The following is a 19,185-nucleotide window of genomic DNA, read 5'->3' as shown; positions in this document are numbered from 1 at the left end:
GCTGCTTCCCACAAACTGCCTCACCCTTCTTGGAAAAAAAAGGACTGTAGCCAAGGACCTCAGTCCAGCTGTGTGCCAGGGCCCGGGGGAGGTGGGTGGGGCCCAGGCATCCTGCCCCAAGAGCGTCTCTCTCCCCACCCAGACCCCGCTCACGCCTCCTGGGAGCCCTCCAGCCCTCCCCATGTGGAGGACATCGGGACCCCCACCCCCACCAGACCTACGGTATTGCTTCTCGTCTCTGGGCATCAGTTCGTATTTCTGAAAAACAGGCATAATAGCGACATTCACGGACACCTAAACCTCACAGAGTGACCCTTTCCCTCCGGGAGCCTCCCATGCTGGGGCAGCCCCAGATGGCCAAACAAGCAAACAAATCAGTAGTGACATATTGCAGTGAGGTCCGTGAAGGCACGGGGTCAGGGGGCCCCCGTTGGTTGAGTGGCGGGAGAATTCTCTTCACACCCTGTGTTGGCCCTGGATACCTCCCAGGCTCTGCTCACGTGCCCCCTGAAACCTGAGCGCTTGTATCTTCAATCACTGGAGGCAGGACCCTTTCTCTGATTCTGGAAAAGATCCTGACCCTATTTAAGATTCAGTTTCTGCCAGTGGCAGGGGAAGTTAACCATTTACCTGCTGCCACAGGGGTGTGGAAGCCTGGATCCCAGAGTCCTTAGAGGGCAGGAGCTTTGATAGGAGTTGCCAGGACGGCCTTTTGTTGGAGCAAGGCGCCCCCTGCTGGTCCATCACCAACATATCAGGCCGCTGGGCATCCCCGAATCAAAGGCCTCAACGCCAATTCAAAGGGACACATGGGGGGCGCCTGGGTGGCTCAGTCGGTTGAGCTTCCGACTTGGGCTCAGGTCAAGATCTCACGGTCTGTGAGTTCGAGCCCCGCGTCTGGCTCTGGGCTGACAGCTCAGAGCCTGGAGCCTGTGCAGATTCTGTGTCTCTGACCCTCCCCCACTCATGCTCTGTCTCTCTGTCTCAAAAATAAATAAACATTAAAAATAAATTTTAAAAAACAACAACAAAGGGACACCTGCGCCCCTATGTTTATAGCAGCATTATCTACAGCAGCCAAATCATGGAAGCAGCCCAAGTGCCCATCCATAGATGAATGGATAAAAAGAGAAGTGGTATTTATATGTATACGATGGAATATCATTCGGCCACAAATTTTTGCGACAACACGGATGGAGTTAGAGATTACAATGCTAAGTGAAACAACTCAGAGGAAGACAAATACCACATGATCTCACTCGCGTGTGGAATCTAAGAAACAAAACAAACGAGCAGAGGAAAAATGAGAGACAGAGAGACAAAGTAAGAGACAGACTCTTAACTGGAGAGAACAAACTGATGGCCACCAGAGGGGAAGTGGGGGAGGGGAGGGGAAGGGTAAACGAGGGGATGGGGATTCGAGAGTACATTGACCCGCGGTGAGCACTGAGTGATGTATAGAATTGTCAGATCACTATGTTGCACACCTAATACAATGTTATTATATATATAACATATATATAATATATTATTATATAACATATATATTATGTTATATATAACATATATATTATATATGTTATATATATAATATATGTAATATATATTATATTATATATAACATATATATAATAATATATATACTATTATAACTAATATAACGCCGTGTGTTAACTGTACTGGAATTAAAATGAAAAAACTTGATTCAAGGGGCACGTGGGTGGCTCAGTTGGTTGAGCATCTGACTTCGGCTCAGGTCACAATCTCGTGGTTCGTGAGTTCGAGCCCTGCGTCAGTGCAGAGTCTGCTTCGGATCCTCTGCCCCCCCCCCCCACACTTTCTGCCCCTCCTCTGCTTGCACTCTCCCAAATGTTAATAAATTAAAAAAAAAAAAGACTCCAAGGCCTCATTATCAGTCAGATCCTCCCTCTCCTCCTCCGCCCATCTCCCTCCTCCTTCCCCCTCACACACCGCTTCCGCCATACCGGCCACCTGACTGCGGCTTGAACGCACCATGGCGCTCCTACCTCAGGTCCTTTGCACATGCTGTGCCCCCTTTCACCAATCTCCTCCATCTGGCTTCCGTCTCACCATTCAGCTGTCAGTACAAACGTCACCTCTGTACGGCGGCCTGCCTTCAAGCCCCTGACCTGGCAGGACTCGTGATCACAAGTTCACACAGCGGCCATCAGCCGTCACTGTTAAGGAACGATGGCTCTAACGAGGACAGGGGCAAGGCCTGCAACAATTGTTCCCCTCTGTGTTCCCAGCGTCCTGCACTCAACCTGTTGCACAGAAGGCCCGCAGGGCACTCAGATCGGGAGTCCACCAGCTGGGTGCAAATCCCAAAGCTGGGGACCTCCAGCAACTAGCTACTCTTCTCTGAGACTCAGTTTCCTCGTCCGTAAAACTATAACAAAACACTCACCGCCTTGTGCTGTTAGGAAAACCCAATGAAATGATGTGCACGATTCTAGCACATAAGCAGGGGCTTGGTAAGTCACTAAGGGAATGAAGCTTTCGGAAGGAACAGGGACCCGGGACTTTGCAAGTCTCTTCAAATGTAAGAGGCGGGGCACCCGGGTGGCTCAGTCTGTTAAGCATTGACTCTTGATTGTGGCTCAGCTCATGATCTCATGGTTGTGAGATTAAGCCCACATCAGGTTCTGCGCTGAGAGTGAAGCCTGCTTGGGATTCTTTCTCCCTCTCTCTCTGTGCCTCCTCCACTTGTACTCTCTCTCTCTCTCTCTAAACAAACATACATTTAAAATATAAGAGGCTAAGGGGCGCCTGGCTGGCTCAGTCGGTCGAGTGTCTGGCTCTTGGTTTTGGCTCAGGTCATGATCTCCTGGTTGGTTCATAAGTTCGAGCCCTGTGTTGGGCTCTGCACGGACAGCGTGGAGCCTGCTTGGGATTCTCTGTCTCCCTTTTTCTCTCTGCCCTTCCCCTGCTCATCCATGTGCACTCGCTCGCTCTCTCTCCAAAATATTTTTTTTTTTAAAAGCGTCTTTAAACAGATACCATATGGTTTCACTCTTATGTGGATCCTGAGAAACTTAACAGGAACCCATGGGGGAGGGAAAGGAAAAAAAAAAAAAAAAAAAAAAAAGAGGTTAGAGTGGGAGAGAGCCAAAGCATAAGAGACTGTTAAAAACTGAGAACAAACTGAGGGTTGATGGGGGGTGGGAGGGAGGAGAGGGTGGGTGATGGGCATTGAGGAGGCACCTTTTGGGATGAGCACTGGGTGTTGTATGGAAACCAATTTGACAATAAATTTCATATATTAAAAAAAAATAATAAAATTAAAAAAATTAAAAAAATTAAAAAATAAAAAGCGTCTTTAAACTATAAGAGTCTAAGCTTTAAGGAAATGACAACTTCCAAAACAATAAACACATACTGTCTGTACAAAATACAAAACGTATATTTTATGGGTATATCCACAAGTATGCAAAAGAGCAGAGAAATTTTGGGAGGACACAAGTTAAGCTGTGACCCCAAGGGATGTGGGGGGACGGAGTCTTCCGTGTTTAAGCATTACCGAATCACCTGAATTTTTTATATTCCTTTGGTATTTGCAAAATAAATTAAAAACCACAAAGCAAAGAACTCTGAGGCCCTCCCACCTCCATCCCAGCCTTCCACCCCTGCTCCTCTAGCATCAGGCACCCAAAGTGGTTCCACTCCAGAGCGGCTTGAACCCCTGGCATTTCCCTGCAAGGGAATCTGGCTGGCCGTAGCTTGGTCACTGCCAGCCACAGCGAGCTCACCACCTCTGAAGGCAGCGGCTTTGCTTCATTGTTCTGGAGTCAGGTTCTTCCCCCAGGGATGGAGATTCTCACTTGGCCTAAGCGATTCCCACATGCTTCAAGGCTTCTGGGCATCCACTCTGCCTGGCTGAGAGCTCCAGGGGTCCCCTCACTTGCCCACGCAGAAGTCCCGGAAGATGATATCCAGGATCTCCTCAGTGCCCCCTCCGCCGGTGATGCGGGCCAGGTGCCCCCGGGCGAGTCGCAGAGCCTCAGCAGCCAGGGCCAGGTCCTTAGTCTGCGTGTAGTGGCCAAGAGCGTCCAGGCAGCCCTGTAGGTGATGCTGGTGTCTTGCACGCGTCAGGAGCGGTGGGCCTGTGGACGGGTCCCCACACCTGGAGGGGACAAAGGATGTGATCTCTCAACTTTCACAACTACCATTGGCAGGGGGAGGATCGTTTGCATTTTGTAGATACAGAAAATGGGCCTGGGCGTGGCGGGGTGGGCAGGTACACGTCCAAAGCCAGTGGCTCAGCCGAGACTTGAACTTGGGTTGAAGGAGGGTGTGGGAAAGGGGGAGGGGATGGGCGCTCACACTTCGGCCAGCTCCTTCCTCAGCGCCTCCAGGAGGCCATCCAGCCCCTCTCCGGTCAAGCAGGACAGCAGCAGGTGGGGGCGCAGGTTGGGACTGGGGTCGGGGCCGCCTGGAGGCAGTAAGTCCGATTTGTTCAGCACCAGCAGGAGGCGCTGGCTGTTCCCATTGGGGCTCCCAGCTCCGGCGGGGGCGACAACGGTGTCCAGGAAGTTGCAGCTGGACGGAGAGGCCAGGTCAGAAGCATCCAGCACGGCTAGAATGAGGTCAGCCTGCTCAAGCCTGGGGGAACAGCGAGAACGAACTGAGCAGTGACCCCAGAGTTGAGTAATTAAGGGCACGGGGGACGGTGGGGCACGGGCAGAGGCTGAATTTAAATCGCTGTCCTCCCCACGTCAGAGTCCCCACTGAGCTGAGCAGCCTCTCCGGATCCGGGAGGGATATAAAATAAATGCAGCCAGGAGAACCGGGAATGCCTGCTTCCCCATCCCACCACCCTACCCGCCTACCTCTCCCGGGCGCGCCGCACGCCCTCCTGCTCCACGGGCCCAGCGCCCTCCCGCAACCCCGCCGTGTCGCTCAGCAGCGCCGGGAACCCGGCCAGGTCCACGGGGGTCTCCAGCACGTCGCGGGTGGTCCCGGGTTCCGGAGACACTATGGACACAGGCTTCCGGCCTGGGACGGCGTGGAGAGTAGGGGTTATCACCAAGGAGGCGGGACGGAGGCGATGGAGCCCCTCCCTCGGGCTCCACCTCCTGGCGAGGCGGACTTTGCATCCTCCCGGCTCCTCCCCCAACACCTGAACAGCTCAGTTCCCCAGCTCCCGGCCCCGCCCCCAACACTAGGCCCCGCCCCCGCCCGCCACGCACTGAGTAGGTTCACCAGGCTGCTCTTGCCAGCGTTGGGGGGTCCTGCGACCACTACGTGCGCCCCTGAGCGAAGCCTCTGCCCGCGCCTGGCATCTCGAAGATGTGCGCCCAGTGCCAGCTGCAGCTCCCGCACTTCGCTGTTAGCTGTGGATGGAAGAAAGCAGAGGGGAGGGAGTGAGGGGGCCTCTGGGGGCTGAGATACCAGATGTCCCCATCCCTTGGAGGACCCACCTTGCTCCAGGACGCCCTCCTCCAGGTTGTCATCCTCACCAAAGTCGATATAGGCCTCCACATGAGCCAGAGCCTGGGGTGGGGGGAGAGGGGGCAGTGGTGTGGCCACCCAGGAACCCACCCTCCAGTGTGCCCAGGTCCAGCCTGACCTAAGGGACCGGATCGGAGACTCCTGCAATGAGGAAGCTCTCACACACAGGTTGGGCAGGTCGGGCCGGAAATGGACGCATAGCGGGCTTGCCTTAGTGAGGGTCCTGGCCCAGCCGTGACAGAGGTGGCCCAGTTCTCCGTCCAGCTGTCTCAGCGCCTGCCGCCGCTGCGCCTCGGTTTCCGCATGAATTAGATCCGCCAGCCCCTCCACCTCGGTCAGGCTCAGCTTCCCGTGGGCGAATGCCCGTCTGGTGAACTCACCGGCCTCCGCTGGCCGCAGCCCTGGCACGCTACCTGCGGGAAGGTCCTGGGTCCTGAGCTTCCCGGCCCCCACCCTGGGTTCTGAGCTTCACTGGCAGAGTCGGACCTCGAACCCAAGGCTGCAAACTCACCCAGGGCCTGCAGGACGCCACTCACCACCGCCGGGCCTCCATGCACGTGGAACTCGGCGCAGTCCTCACCCGTGAAACTTTGGGGACCTAGTGCGGCGAGATGGGAGTCGAGGAGAGTACGGCTAGGCAAACGCCTGGAGGGGGGAAACTGGGTCACGAGAGCTACAGCAGGTTCGGGATCTGGAGCCCCTCACCTGGGAACCAGAGCACCAGCGCGCGATCCAACGGCTCCCCGGAACGGGGGTGGCTGAGCAGGCGCAGGCAGGCGCTGCGAGCCGGGGGCAAGTCCCGGGGCGCCGTGAGGCTCCGGAGGGCGTGGCCGCTGGCGGGGCCGCTGGTTCGGATCACCGCGATGCCGCAGCGGCCGTGGCCGGAACTCAGCGCGAAGATAGTGGCCCCGGAACCGGGGACCGAGACGCCGCTGCCCTGGCGCGTGCACGGTCTGGGACTGGAGAGGAGGAGAATCAGTGCATCTGGGAGGCTCTTGTGGCAGAGTGGCAGGTGGATAGAGGGCTCGACGGTCGGGAGATGCCCCAGGTGGAGGGTCTGCGGCTGGAGGATGGGCAGATTGGAGCGTCTGAGGCCAGACCCGATTGAGGTCTCTGAGAGCAATAATTGACTCAGATGTGGGCTCTGCGGCAGGGGCATGGATATATATTGTGAAGCTGAGGGGGCTGATATCAAAGTGTGACTCTGAGGCCAATGCGCGACCCAGATGTGGGCTCTGCGGCAGGGGGATGAACGGATTGGAGCTTGGAAAAATGCGAAAGGTGGTTCGCCGCAGGGAACTGGGCCCTCAGATCCCAGGGAGAGGGTTTGAGCCCAAGCAGCACCCCACGCTGTCACACCCCTTTCCCTTATCGCCCCACCTGCGAGGCCCACGTGCGGCCCGGGCTACCAGGGTCCACAACCCCCGCCACATGGATTCACAACCGGCGATCCGCCTACCCTCTCAGCCTGGGTGACTTCTAGTCCTGACAGGAGGCCCCGCCTACTCCGCGGCGTGACTGGTAAAATGCTCAACGATTCCCGATCATCATTGGGCCCCTTCGAAGACGTACTGCCCACTCACTGAAGATCTTCGTTTCTATTGGCTGGTGACAGGGCAAGAGGCGGGGAGGGGCTGCACGCGGGGGTGCCGCGAAATGGCGTTCCCCCGGCAACCTTAGACCGAATTTTTAGGATCCTAGAACAGTGAGAATCCGAGACACCGGAAATGAAGGGTGGGAGGAAGAACCACGCATGGCCCAGGGCCGTGGGAATTACACCGAGACGAGGGTTCGAGTCCCGTATTTTCCATCGGGCCACTCCAAAGCTTTAGGCGACGCAAGAGATCTCAGGGGCGCAGACGGAAGGAAGGGGTCCGGGGAACTCACGCCCTGGCCCTGGTAAAGTCTAGTCCAAATCTCTGGGAAGATTCCTACATGTGTTCTCTGAACTCTCCAAGTTTCTCGCCCCTCCCCCAGCTTTCGCTCCCGCCGTTCCCTCCTCCTCGGATACCCTTCTTCATTTGACAAACTCCTCCTCAGACCCTAGCTCCAAGGTTCCCTCCGACCGGACGCCTTTCTGGAATCCCCAGCACAGCTCTCTCTGCCCTCTGGGCTTTTCCGGCCCAGGCCTGCTCCTGCAGAGCTGAGAATCCGGTCTCCGGTGTGTCCCTGGCTCCCCGAAAGCCAGAAAGAGGAATCTCAGCGATTACTTTCAGGTTAACCCAGGACAGCGCAGGACCGCGGAATAAAGCGCTGATGGAGGAATTCCAGGCACTGGCTGGGCGGGGTCTCCGCGGGCGCTTTCGCACGGCCAATTCTCTGGTTCTTGGACGGAGCGGGCGGGCGGCGCTCTCACAATTTTGGGAAGAAACTGTCGGACCAGCTAAACCCTGCCTCGACCCGCTCAACTTTTTCATTTGTAAAAGAGGGACGAATGCGGACACTCGCCGTCTCCGCGTTGTTCCATCTGTCACAAGTATACATCAAGCGCCACCTGTGCGCCAAGAACCAGAAAGAGCCCCTGCCCTCCCTGGGCTCTCCGTCTAACAGAAGAGGCTGCAAAGAATGGTCAGCGGTCTGGATGCCAGACAAAATACACGACGCCCAGTTAAATGTAAATTTTAGATAAACAACCAATAAGGTTTTGGTGTAACTATGGCCCATGTAATATTTGGGACATACTAAAAATGTATTTATTCGTTTGTCAGAAGTTCATTCACATTTAACTGGAAAGACTGTACTTTTGTTTGCTAAACTTGGCAACTCTATCGGGTCCTCTCTGAGGAGGTGACGTCGTCAGGGGTCCAGGGGTTAACTGGACGGAGAGGGAGCGACGAGTGCCCCATGTAGGTGAACGGCTCAAGCTAAGATTCAGAGGCAGAACCTGCTGTAACTACGTACTCGTCTTCTGTGGCGAAGGTATTGCTACCTGGAATCTCCCCCGACCCGGCCCGCCCCCTCCCACGTCCAGCCGTAGTCAAATCACGCCCAACTCAGATTCCAAACCCCGCACTTGCAGATGGGGAAACTAAGGCTCGGAGGCGGAGAATCCAGGCCCGGGGCGGGCGGGGACGAGACCCAGAATATGACGCGGGCAGGGACAAGGAAGAGAATGCACCTTTGGTGCGGGCGGAGACGAGCACCAGAGAGCGAAGTGGGCGGGCGAGAACAAAATCCAGAAAACAACACGGGCGGAGTCGAGAACCCAAGAGCGACGTGCGCGGGGACGAGAAGGAGAATCGAGGTTCCGCGCGGGCGGAGACGAGAAGCAGCGCTCGGGCACGCGGGGACGGCGGCCGGCGCGGGCGGGCGCGGCCTTTGTCTCCACCTCCAGCGCGCTCCGCGGCTGCACCGGCCCGATGAGCCCGCGGCCCCCCGGCGCTCGGGCCGCCCGCAGCCCCTGACCTGACCTGCCCTAGCCATGGCCGAAGCCACCTCCAACGCCGGGGGCACGTCCCTGGAGGGCGAGCGTGGCAAGAGGCCCCCGCCTGAGGGCGAGCCTGCAGCCCCGGCGTCCGGAGTTCTGGGTATGTGTGCGGCGGCTGGATCCGACAGGGTTGCAGGTGCCTGGGGTGCGCACGGCGGTTGGACCGGGAGGGGATTGGGGTCAGCTGTCCCAGGCCTGGAGTCCAGTCGAGGGGCCGGTTCTCCGGGCACTGCGGCTGCGGCGGGGCTAGAGCGGCTGGGAAGATGCAGGGGGCGGGGGTCCCAGAGCAGAGACGCGGACACGCCCCTCTGAGAGCCCCGGCCTGGGGCCGAGCCCAGTCACCCCTTGAGCTTCCGGATCGCAGCCCGGCAGGGGTGCGCTCGAAAGAGCCACTCCGCAGAGGATACAAAATCATACGGTCCTGGGTTCGAATCCCAGCTCGCCTTTGTGACCTTGGGTGCGTGACTTAAACGCCCCGGTCCTCAGTTTCCTCACCTGTGAAATGGGGATAAGAACCGCGCCCAGCTCTGAGGACGCGCTGACATGATGTGGTGTAGCGCTCAGGGCTGCTAGTGAGCGCCCCATCGATTGTGGTTTTGGAGGCGGAGCTGGGCCTCAAGAATGAGTAAGATTTGTAAGGGAGGACCTGGGGGAAGGGCATTTCTGGAGGAGGGCCTGGCTGGTGCAAGGACACGGAGGGAAGGAAATAAGCCGAGGCCAGAGCTTGCAGGCCACTGGATGCCAGGCTGAGTGCTGAGGAGCCCTGGAGAGTGTATGAGCAAGGGCCAGGGCTGGAGGGACTGAACCAGAGGCTGGGGTCCTGGTCTGGGAGTGGCCTGACCTGGGCCCTGCCCCACCTGCCCCCTAGACAAGCTTTTTGGGAAGAGGCTCCTGCAGGCTGGTCGCTACCTGGTGTCCCACAAGGCGTGGATGAAGACGGTGCCCACGGAGAACTGCGATGTGCTGATGACCTTTCCAGGTACTTGTGCCCACTGCCCTGGGCTCCCCTGAGCCGGGCCACCCTGAGTAGGAGTGCGTAAGAAGCCTCAGACCCCTTGTGACAAGAGCCATCAGTCCCTGTGCCCCTTGGCAGACACGACTGATGACCACACGCTGCTATGGCTGCTGAACCACATCCGCGTGGGCATCCCCGAGCTCATCGTACAAGTCCGCCACCACCGCCACACGCGTGCCTATGCCTTCTTCGTCACCGCCACGTATGAGAGGCGAGTCTCTGTCCCTAGCCTCTCGCTGACCCGGCTCCCCAGCTCCCCACCCTTCCAAGCACTAACTGTGAGATCTAGCGCCCTGCATTTGTCCCAGCTGGCTGCCAGGTATACCAACCCTAGCTCCAGGAAGGTGAGCCAGGGCCTCTCCATGATGCCACCTCCCTGTCTCCCTGGCAGCCTGCTTCGAGGAGCCGACGAGCTGGGTCTGCGCAAAGCAGTGAAGGCCGAGTTTGGCGGGGGCACCCGCGGCTTCTCCTGCGAGGAGGACTTCATCTACGAGAATGTGGAGAGTGAGCTGCGCTTCTTCACCTCCCAGGTGCGGCCAGCTCTGGCTCCCAGTGTGCATCCCTAGCCCTTGGGCTGCTGCTCCCTGTGCTCAAACCCTGTCCCCTGCAGGAACGCCAGAGCATCATCCGCTTCTGGCTGCAGAACCTGCGAGCCAAGCAGGGCGAGGCACTACACAACGTGCGCTTCCTGGAGGACCAGCCAATCAGTGAGTGGGCGGGACCAACCTCCAATCACACGTGGGGAGTTGGGTGGGGCTGTTAGAGGACAGCCTATCAACGTAAGAGGGCGGGGCCTAGAGCCAACTGCTCAAAGGCTAGTGAAGAGTTGGGTGGGGCCTGGAGGCATCAATCAATGAGGTGAAGGGGTGTGGCCTTAACTAAGAGGTGGAGCTTACTCCCTGGGAGGCTGGTCCCTAAGAAACCTTTTTCTGGGTCTAGCATAAGGTAGGGGCAGGACCATGGACAGCACTCCATGCACTGGGTGGTGCGGCCCTGGGCCTCAGTTTCCTCTCCAAGAGACCAGCTACCCCAAGTTCACCTCCTGACGCCAACTTTGCACCGATCCTCAGACGTTCGGAGCAGTGACCTGAGGCCAAATGGCTTTATTTAAAAACAGGGTTCTACACTGGCCCCACCCTACCAGGCTTCCTGCATCCTCTCCTGCCTGCCTCTGCACCTCCAAATTCTGAAGGAGAACTAGATAATCTGTCCACTCAGAACTTCTCTCCTGGGAAGGGCCCCTGCAGACTTAAAAGCAGGGAAAAGCTGGGACATGGGTTTTGGCCAAGGGGGCTAGCCAGGTCAGGCAGAGGCAGAAGGGCGGGGCTCACGCATTCTTGTCCCCCAACAGTCCCTGAGCTGGCAGCCCGCGGGATCATCCAGCAGGTGTTCCCGGTCCATGAGCAGCGCATCCTGAACCGCCTCATGAAGTCGTGGGTGCAAGCTGTGTGTGAAAACCAGCCTCTAGGTGTGGCCCCAGGCTGGGGGGGGGGGGTGTGCGGGAGTCTCCGGAGCAGGCAGGGCTGACCAGAACACCCCCCACCCCACCCCCGCTGTGTGCCCCTGGCAGATGACATCTGTGACTACTTCGGAGTAAAGATTGCCATGTACTTTGCCTGGCTGGGTTTCTACACATCAGCGATGGTATACCCAGCCGTCTTTGGCTCTGTCCTGTACACGTTTACGGAGGCTGATCAGGTGCTGGGAGTGGGCTGGGCAGGGGCTGGGGTACCTGAGACACCCTCCTTCCTGGGCCAACCTGGCCAACAGCTCGGCCCTCCGCCATCCCCAGACAAGCCGGGATGTATCGTGTGTGGTTTTTGCCCTCTTCAACGTGGTCTGGTCAACCCTGTTCTTGGAGGAGTGGAAACGGAGGGGGGCGGAGCTGGCCTACAAATGGGGGACGCTGGACTCACCCGGGGAAGCAGTGGAGGAGCCACGGCCCCAGTTCAGGGTCAGTCGTGGGTGTCTGGGTTCAAGGACTCCCAAGAATGAGAGGTGGAGGTGGGGGGCCACTGCAGGGACAAAGACACGATGTGAAATGGGGCTACGGCATCAGAAAGGGTGTGCCACGTCGGGGGATCTGCATGCTCGGAAGGGGAGGCGTGGGAAGATGCATTTAAGGGCCTGGGAAAGGTGTGCTGGGTCTGGGGGAGGTGGGGGGAGCGTCACCACAGAGGTAAAGGCATGGTGGATGGAAATGGAGTTCAGAGCACTGGGAAGGGTGTGTGGGGCAGGGTGCACCTCTGGCCTCACGCTGAGCCCCACCCCCACCCTCTGCCAGGGTATCCGGCGCATCAGCCCTGTGACGCGGGCTGAGGAGTTCTACTACCCACCCTGGAAGCGGCTGCTTTTCCAGCTGCTCGTGAGTCTCCCCTTGTGCCTCACCTGCCTGGCCTGTGTGTTCCTGCTCATGCTCGGCTGCTTCCAGCTGCAGGTGACCTCTGGCCTCCCCCCCACCCCCACCCCAGCCCCGGCCTTGGCCCTGACCAGACAGCCACCTGCCCGGGTCCACCCCCCAAGCCGAGCCCAGACGCCGGGGTGACCTGTACAACCTCCGCCCCTGCAGGAGCTGGTGCTGAGCGTGAAAGGGCTGCCTCGTCTTGCCCGCTTCCTGCCCAAGGTCGTGCTGGCCCTGCTGGTCAGCGTGAGCGCAGAGGGCTACAAGAAGCTCGCCATCTGGCTCAACGACATGGGTACGCCCTGCAAGGGGAGGTCCCGCTGCCCTGGGGAGGAAGGTCCTCACTGGCCTTCAGGCTGCTCTCAGGGGGCCTGGGCCACCTCCTCACTCACCCCCTCGGCCCCCAGAGAATTACCGGCTGGAGAGCGCCTATGAGAAGCACCTCATCATCAAAGTCGTCCTGGTGAGTGGCGGCCAGCAGGCGGGCAGTGGGGGTGGCCTACATGGGGCACAGGGGGCGCTCCTGGGGTCAAATTTGCTTGCCTGTCTGCTTCCCACAGTTCCAGTTTGTCAACTCATACCTGAGCCTCTTCTACATTGGCTTCTACCTCAAGGACATGGAGCGCTTGAAAGAGGTGAGACCCCAGCCCACGGCAGTGCCCCCCACAATGGCGGCCAGTGGGGGGCCGGACTTGGCCAAGGGGTCCACGGGCTTTCCAGCCCCTCCCCCCCCTCCTCCATCCTTCTCTCTCTGTCCGTCCGTCTGTCCGTGTGTCCTCTCTCTGCCTGTCACCCACCCCCCATCTGTCCGTCCACCTGTCCGTCGGTCCCTCCACAGCTCCTGCTCGTCCTGTCCCTGTCCCAGAGCCTCGAGCGGCAGCTTCGGGCGGTGCTGGTCCCGCTCGCGGCCCTGCGGTTCCGCCTGCTCCTCCTCTCCCTCCGGGGCCTTCTGCTCGTGGCCCGGGCCAAAGTATGGGCAGGTGGCGAGCCCACAGGGTCTCGCCGGGGTGGGCAGTGTGGCTATGCTTGGGGCCTCACGCTGAGCCAAGGGTGCATGTTCCCAGGGGCTGGGGCTCTGCTGATGGGGTGCAGATGGCAGGGGCCTCTTGAGGCCCCGGGCACCAGCTGAGCTCCTGGGCAGTGCTGCAAGCAGGGGACCTTGAGCCATGGCAGGATGAGACATGCATTACAACCCCAGGAGGTTGGCTAGGAGCCCTGGCCTGCCAGGCTATGGTCTGTGGCAGATGAGTGGTGGTAGAGGCTGAGTGCTGGGGTCTCCATGTCCCGGGACATCCAGAGGGGTGGCTTTAGCAATTGGGTTCAGGGCATGTGTCTGGAAGCTTGCTCCTGGAAGGCGGGTGCCCCGTCCCAGCAGCCTGTCCCGGTGCCCGGGGCCTCGCCCGCCCCCCACGTGGCCTCTCTCCACCCCCTTCCTGCCCCCAGATGCTGGCCACTCTGCTGATCACCCGTCAGTTCCTCCAGAACGTGCGTGAGGTCCTGCAGCCGCACCTGTACCGGCGGCTGGGCCGTGGCGAGCTTGGCCTGCAGGCTGCCTGGGAGCTGGCCCGTGCCCTGCTTGGCCTGCTGAGCCTCCAGCGCCCTGCACCCCGCCGCCTTGAACCCCAGGCCGAAGAGGGTGGCGGAGGCGGCAGCGGGGGCCGCAGGTGTCTCAGTGGGGGCTGTGGGGCACCTGAGGAGGAGGAGGAGGCTACCGTGGAGCGGCGGCCTGCAGGGGAAGGTGGGGAGATGGGGGATGGGCCCCGGGGAGGCAAGGAGGAAGAAGAGGAGGAGGAGGAGGATGAGGAGGAGGAGGAGGAGGAGGAAGATGAGGAGGAGGAGGGTGAGGAGAGCGGCCTCCTTGACTGTGGGCTCCGGCTGAAGAAGGTCAGCTTTGCTGAACGAGGGGCTGGGCGGCGGCGACCTGGCCCAGAGGCCCTTCTGGAGGAGGGGAGCCCCACTATGGTGGAGAAGGGGCTGGAGCCGGGAGTATTCACACTGGCTGAAGAAGACGATGAGGCCGAAGGGGCTCCCGGCAGTCCCGAGCGGGAGCCTCCGGCTGTCCTGCTCCGCCGGGCTGGGGGCGAGGGCCGTGACCAGGGGCCAGACGGGGGCCCAGACCCGGAGCCAGGTTCGGGCGACTCAGCCCGGAGGCAGCGGCGACAGAATCGGTCATCCTGGATTGACCCACCCGAGGAGGAGCACTCACCCCAGCTTACCCAGGCTGAGCTTGAGAGCTGTATGAAGAAGTACGAGGTGAGGAGGGGTCTGAGGGCCCAGGTGAGGCCCTCCCAGGGGCAGGGCCTGGGGTCTGAGGGGGGAGGTGGGAAGGGTGCGATAAAATGGGGCCCCGGATGTGGTCAGGAACTTCCTGGAGGGGGAGCTCTGGGTCCATTCAGGATCATCGGAGGAAGGCAAGTCTTGAGAGAGAGGAAGGTCCAAGGGAGGAGGCATTCTGGTCTGAGGGAGGGCCGAAGGCCACACCCAGGCACCGAACCGCCCCCTGCAGGACACGTTCCAGGACTACCAGGAGATGTTCGTGCAGTTCGGCTATGTGGTACTCTTCTCGTCTGCCTTCCCCCTGGCCGCTCTGTGCGCCCTGGTCAACAACCTCATCGAGATCCGAAGCGACGCCCTCAAGCTGTGCACGGGGCTGCAGCGGCCCTTCGGGCAACGGGTTGAGAGCATCGGCCAGTGGCAGGTGTGGGGGCGGCCCAGGACTCTGAGCCGAGGCCCCGAGGGAGTCTGGGTGCGCTGGGGAGGGGCAGGAGACCCCGGGAAAGGGCGGCTGGACCCCACCGGAGCCCCCCCACCCCCACCCCGCGTGTTCCCCTGCAGAAGGTAATGGAGGCCATGGGTGTCCTGGCAATCGTGGTCAATTGCTACCTGATCGGCCAGTGCGGGCAGCTGCAGCGCCTCTTCCCCTGGCTCAGCCCCGAAGCGGCCATCGTGTCTGTGGTGGTGCTCGAGGTGGGGCTGGTGGCCGGGGAGGGGGGCGGGGCGGGGGAGGAGCTGGGGGGGGGGGCGCAGGGCGTCCGGAGCCTGCAGCCTCATCCTCATCTGTTGTCTCAGCACTTCGCTCTGCTCCTCAAGTACCTCATCCACGTGGCCATCCCCGACATCCCAGGCTGGGTGGCCGAGGAGATGGCCAAGCTTGAGTACCAGCGCCGGGAGGCCTTCAAGGTACACTTTGGGGGAGGGGGGGGGGACGTTGGTGCGGCTGGGCTTGGTCTACTCCTAAACTCGGTGGGGCTTCTCCACCTCGCCCGGCTGGCTGGAGGCCGGGTTCTTAGCAGGAGGGAAGATGTGCGGAGCCCAGTGTAATAATTAGCACTCCGCACCGGCCGGTCCCCTCCCGGAATCCCGGTGGCGTCCAGCAGCAGGCTGGCACTTGTGAACATTTAGTCATCGGCCAGCTCACCGGCGGTGTCCCGTTTGGGGCCAGGGACACAGCTGATGCTTCCTAGAAGCCCGGCTTCTGCCACATTCCTCAGAAAGCTGCAGAGTGGGCCAAGGAGCTCACCAGCGCCGGGCGGCGCTCTCCACAATGACCGAGATGGCCTCTGTCTGCGCTGCCTGGGTGGCCCCTGGCTCCGGGCGGCCGACGAGTACTTGAAATGGGGCCGGTACAGCTGAGAGGCGGAATTCGCATTGCACTTTATTTTGTTTTGCCATTTTATTCGAAATTATTGAAACCGACGTTGACAAAGCCACGTGGGGCTACAGGCTCCTGGACTGGCCAGCGTGGAGTCTGGCCTGTGCCACACATGACTCTATCGCTGGTTCTCCAGAAGGCAGGGGACAGTCAAGAACCAATATGTGTTTACCCCCTTTCTCAATTCTTTTTTTTTTTTTTTTTAATGTTTGTTTCTTTAGTTCTAGAGAGAGAGAAGAGGATAGAGAGCAAGTGGGGGAGGGGCAATGAGAGGGAGACAGGGAATCCCAAACAGGCTCCGTGCTGTCAGTGCGCCCGATGCAGGGCTCAGACCGACAAACCGCGAGGTTATGACCGGAGCTGAAACCAAGAGTTGGATGCTTCACCAGCTGAGCCCCCCCAGTCGGTTCTCCTGTCAATTCTCAGAAATTCTCTTCTCGATTCTCAGAAAGCACTGGCATGAATCCGGGAATGCAGTTGGTGCCTAATAAGGGGTTAGATCTCTCCCTACTACCTCAGAGAGCCACAGGGTGGGCTCGGGGATGCAAATGGTACCCAAAAAGTGTTTAGATCTCTCCCCACTTCCACAGAAAGCCCCAGTGTGGGTCCAGGAATGCAGCTGGTGCCCAGTAAGTGTTTGGATCTCTCTCGGCTTCTGCAGGGTGCACCAGCATGGGCCTGGAGGCGGGGGGCTCACACACCTTTTCTGCCCAGTCCCTTTAATGGCTCTCTTCTGCCCACAGAGACACGAACGCCAGGCCCAGCACCGCTATCAGCAGCAGCAGCGGCGGCGGCGGGAGGAGGAGGAGCGCCAGCGCCACGCGGAGCACCATGCCCGGCGAGAGCGCGATGCCAGCGGCCGGGAGGAGGCTCGGGCCGAAGGCTCAGGGCTGGACCCTGCTGCCCCTGAGAAGGCCTCTGCCAAGGCCAAGGGCAGTGGGGCAGGCGGCCACGGGCAAGAGCGGCCCAAGCGCCCGGGGTCCTTGCTGGCACCCAACAACGTCATGAAGCTGAAACAGATCATCCCGCTGCAGGGCAAGTTCCTGTCGTCTGGGGCCGCATCCTCACTGGCCAGCGCGGGGGCTGGCCCTGCCGCCCGGCCACCCCCTGCCCAGTCACCCACGGGTAGCGACACCCGCCTGCCAGCCTTCCTCAGCTTCAAGTTCCTCAAGTCACCTGAGACACGGCGGGACCCAGAGCGTAGCCACTCACCGCCCAAGGCCTTCCACGCTGGCAAGCTCTTTCCTTTCGGTGGGGCCCGGGCTGACGCCGGGTCCAACGGGGCAGGTGGGCAGGCCCGGCTGGATGGGACCCCCAGCGGCGGAGGAGGCCGAGCCCAGCGGAGTGGGCCGGTGGACGAGGCTGCGGCTGAGGAGCCGGACGCCCCCCGGCCTGAAGAGGAAGGCTCAGGTCACAAGCTTTAACTCGGGGGTGGGGACTCTGGGCTGGGCTTTGCGGGAAGGGGTGGGGTGGCCAGGCCTGGGGAGAGGGGCTGAAGGGGACAGAGGAGGCCCGGTCTCTGTACCGGTTGGGAACCTGGGTACGCGGTACGTGGAGCCTCTCAGTCAAAGCCTGCTCAGTATCTCCGGGACCCTTGACAGCCAAAGCCCCCTGTCCCGGCGGCCCTCCCAGGGCACCCTGCCCTCCATGCTCTGGTGCCAGGAGAGATGCAGGAGGCTTCTTCCCCACCTGGCCCAGCCTCTCCTGCCCCTATGAGACCCCACACCCAGCTCATTCTGGGGGGACTGGACCCCCCCCAGGCCTCTATGCAAGTCCCTAACCTGCAGCCCTGCTGTTCAGGGAGGCCTTCCTTGGAGGTGGGGGCCAGGGCTGCCTACCCAGGGAGCTCGGCGTGCTCGGCCACAGGCTGCACCCGGATTCGCGCTGAGCAGAGGTGCAAGCCTCGTGCCCACCCTCCCCCTCCCCCCCCCCCCCCCCCAGCCCACCTTGCTAGCCCCAACCCCAGCCCAACCCAGCTCCAGGCTCCAGCAGCTCATCCCCCAGGGAGCCCAAGAGGTGGCAGCTGCAACACCAGGGACGCAGGTCAGAAATCAGAGGGACTTCCTCAGACTGTCCCCTCCCCCCCGTGACGGGGAGGGGCCCAGTGCCCAGAGGCAGGGGATGCACCGGAAGACGCCCACCCCTTGTCACTGATCAGAAGCAATAAGGCCCTCGAGGTGCCTGGAAGCCCGGGAGGGAGCGCGGGCAGGGTCCGAGCGGGGTCCGGCGGCGGGGGCGGCACCCCCCCGGAACGGCCCCTCTCGCCTCCGCAGGGACAGCGCTGGCCCCCGTGGGCGCCCCTGCCCTCCGCACCCGCCGCAGCCGGAGCCCCGCGCCGCCGCCGCCGCCGCCAACGCCGCTGCCCCGGCCCCCGACGCCGCCCGCAGGCTGCTGGCAGTGGGACGGGCCGTGGGGCTGCGGGGGCGAGGGCGCCGCCCCCCGCCAGGCCCCCGCCGCCGCCGCCGCCGAGTGCCCGCCCTGCGCCCTCGCGGGGCCCCCGCCCGCCCCGCAGCCCCTGCCGGGGGACGCCAGCTTCTACAGCCTCCCGCCCCCGCCGCTGCCGCCCACCTCCGAGCCCCCGGAGCCCCCGGCGCCCTCGCCCAGCCCCAGCCCCAGCCCCCAGGCCGTGTGCTGGCCCAGCGGCTGGCATTAGCTCCACCCGCCCGCCCTGCCTTCCTGTTCTCATATGCAATATCAGTCGTGGACCGGGGCGGCGGCCGCCACCCAGAAAACGCGCTTCGGCTCGACGGCCCCCAGTATTGGCTGCCCCATCCTGGGGCAGGGCCGGGGGCCGGGCCCACCCCTCCCTTCCGCCCCCATCTGCCGTTTTCCTTTCGACCGGGATGGGGGAAAGGAAACCCCCCAAAACCAACAGAAAACACACAGAATAGGCGATTATTTATTTGTTTTTAATTTATTTTGTCATATTTTTGTAAAACGGCAGAAATGCAATAAAAAGTATATTTCAACAGTGCCCGAGGACAGAGCAGTGGAAGGGAGGGGCTCAGGGGGCCCAGTGACTTGTAGATGGCACCGGCTTTTTGGGGACCTAGCAGGCCTAGGGTGGGTGCCCCTCCCATCCTGTGACCCTTGGGGGCCTCCTCCTAAGAACTGGGTCTTGAGGCCACAGATGGAAAACTCCAGACTGCGCCAACTCTGAGACGGCCCAGATTTGGGGGCCGAGTCCAGGCCTGGGGCCCCTGGGAGGAGCTGCAGAG

General features: G+C 60.9%; 2 protein-coding genes across 10 annotated transcripts; one reads left to right on the top strand and one right to left on the bottom strand.

Annotated features, from left to right (window-relative positions):
* Positions 1 to 3,400: 3,400 nt before the first annotated feature.
* GTPBP3 (GTP binding protein 3, mitochondrial) lies at positions 3,401 to 7,707 on the bottom strand. 6 transcript variants are annotated; one of them, XM_043586950.1, is made up of 9 exons: positions 6,853 to 7,707; positions 6,178 to 6,431; positions 5,984 to 6,070; positions 5,683 to 5,885; positions 5,442 to 5,514; positions 5,211 to 5,354; positions 4,851 to 5,016; positions 4,345 to 4,623; positions 3,401 to 4,144 (listed from the first exon to the last, which is right to left on the bottom strand). In XM_043586950.1, the coding sequence occupies exons 1-9, from the start codon at positions 6,903 to 6,905 to the stop codon at positions 3,919 to 3,921; spliced, it is 1,485 nt and encodes a 494-aa protein (XP_043442885.1). In that variant the 5' UTR covers positions 6,906 to 7,707; the 3' UTR covers positions 3,401 to 3,918. The 6 variants fall into 6 exon arrangements, with proteins under 6 accessions (XP_043442885.1, XP_043442882.1, XP_043442884.1 ...); XM_043586947.1 differs by having other exon boundaries at positions 5,442 to 5,885; XM_043586949.1 differs by having other exon boundaries at positions 5,211 to 5,514.
* Positions 7,708 to 8,679: 972 nt separating this feature from the next.
* On the top strand, positions 8,680 to 18,860 carry ANO8 (anoctamin 8). 4 transcript variants are annotated; one of them, XR_006298298.1, is made up of 19 exons: positions 8,682 to 8,999; positions 9,768 to 9,878; positions 9,993 to 10,125; positions 10,306 to 10,444; positions 10,525 to 10,621; positions 11,266 to 11,382; positions 11,485 to 11,612; positions 11,707 to 11,868; positions 12,199 to 12,351; positions 12,484 to 12,610; positions 12,723 to 12,778; positions 12,876 to 12,950; positions 13,154 to 13,285; positions 13,759 to 14,568; positions 14,822 to 15,013; positions 15,151 to 15,282; positions 15,385 to 15,495; positions 16,711 to 18,144; positions 18,241 to 18,318. XR_006298298.1 is itself a non-coding variant. In XM_043586944.1 (18 exons), exons 1-18 carry the CDS (start codon positions 8,894 to 8,896, stop codon positions 18,618 to 18,620), a joined length of 3,696 nt encoding a protein of 1,231 aa, XP_043442879.1. In that variant the 5' UTR covers positions 8,680 to 8,893; the 3' UTR covers positions 18,621 to 18,860. The 4 variants fall into 4 exon arrangements, 3 of the variants coding, with proteins under 3 accessions (XP_043442879.1, XP_043442878.1, XP_043442877.1); XM_043586944.1 differs by lacking the exon at positions 13,154 to 13,285 and having other exon boundaries at positions 8,680 to 8,999; positions 16,711 to 17,377; positions 18,241 to 18,860; XM_043586942.1 differs by having other exon boundaries at positions 16,711 to 18,259.
* The last annotated feature ends 325 nt before the right edge of the window (positions 18,861 to 19,185 follow it).

The sequence above is a fragment of the Prionailurus bengalensis genome, chromosome A2 (genome assembly GCF_016509475.1).
Source record: "Prionailurus bengalensis isolate Pbe53 chromosome A2, Fcat_Pben_1.1_paternal_pri, whole genome shotgun sequence".
In the NCBI taxonomy this organism is placed as follows: Eukaryota; Metazoa; Chordata; class Mammalia; order Carnivora; family Felidae; genus Prionailurus; species Prionailurus bengalensis.
This window is presented reverse-complemented; position numbering and strand designations above follow the sequence as displayed.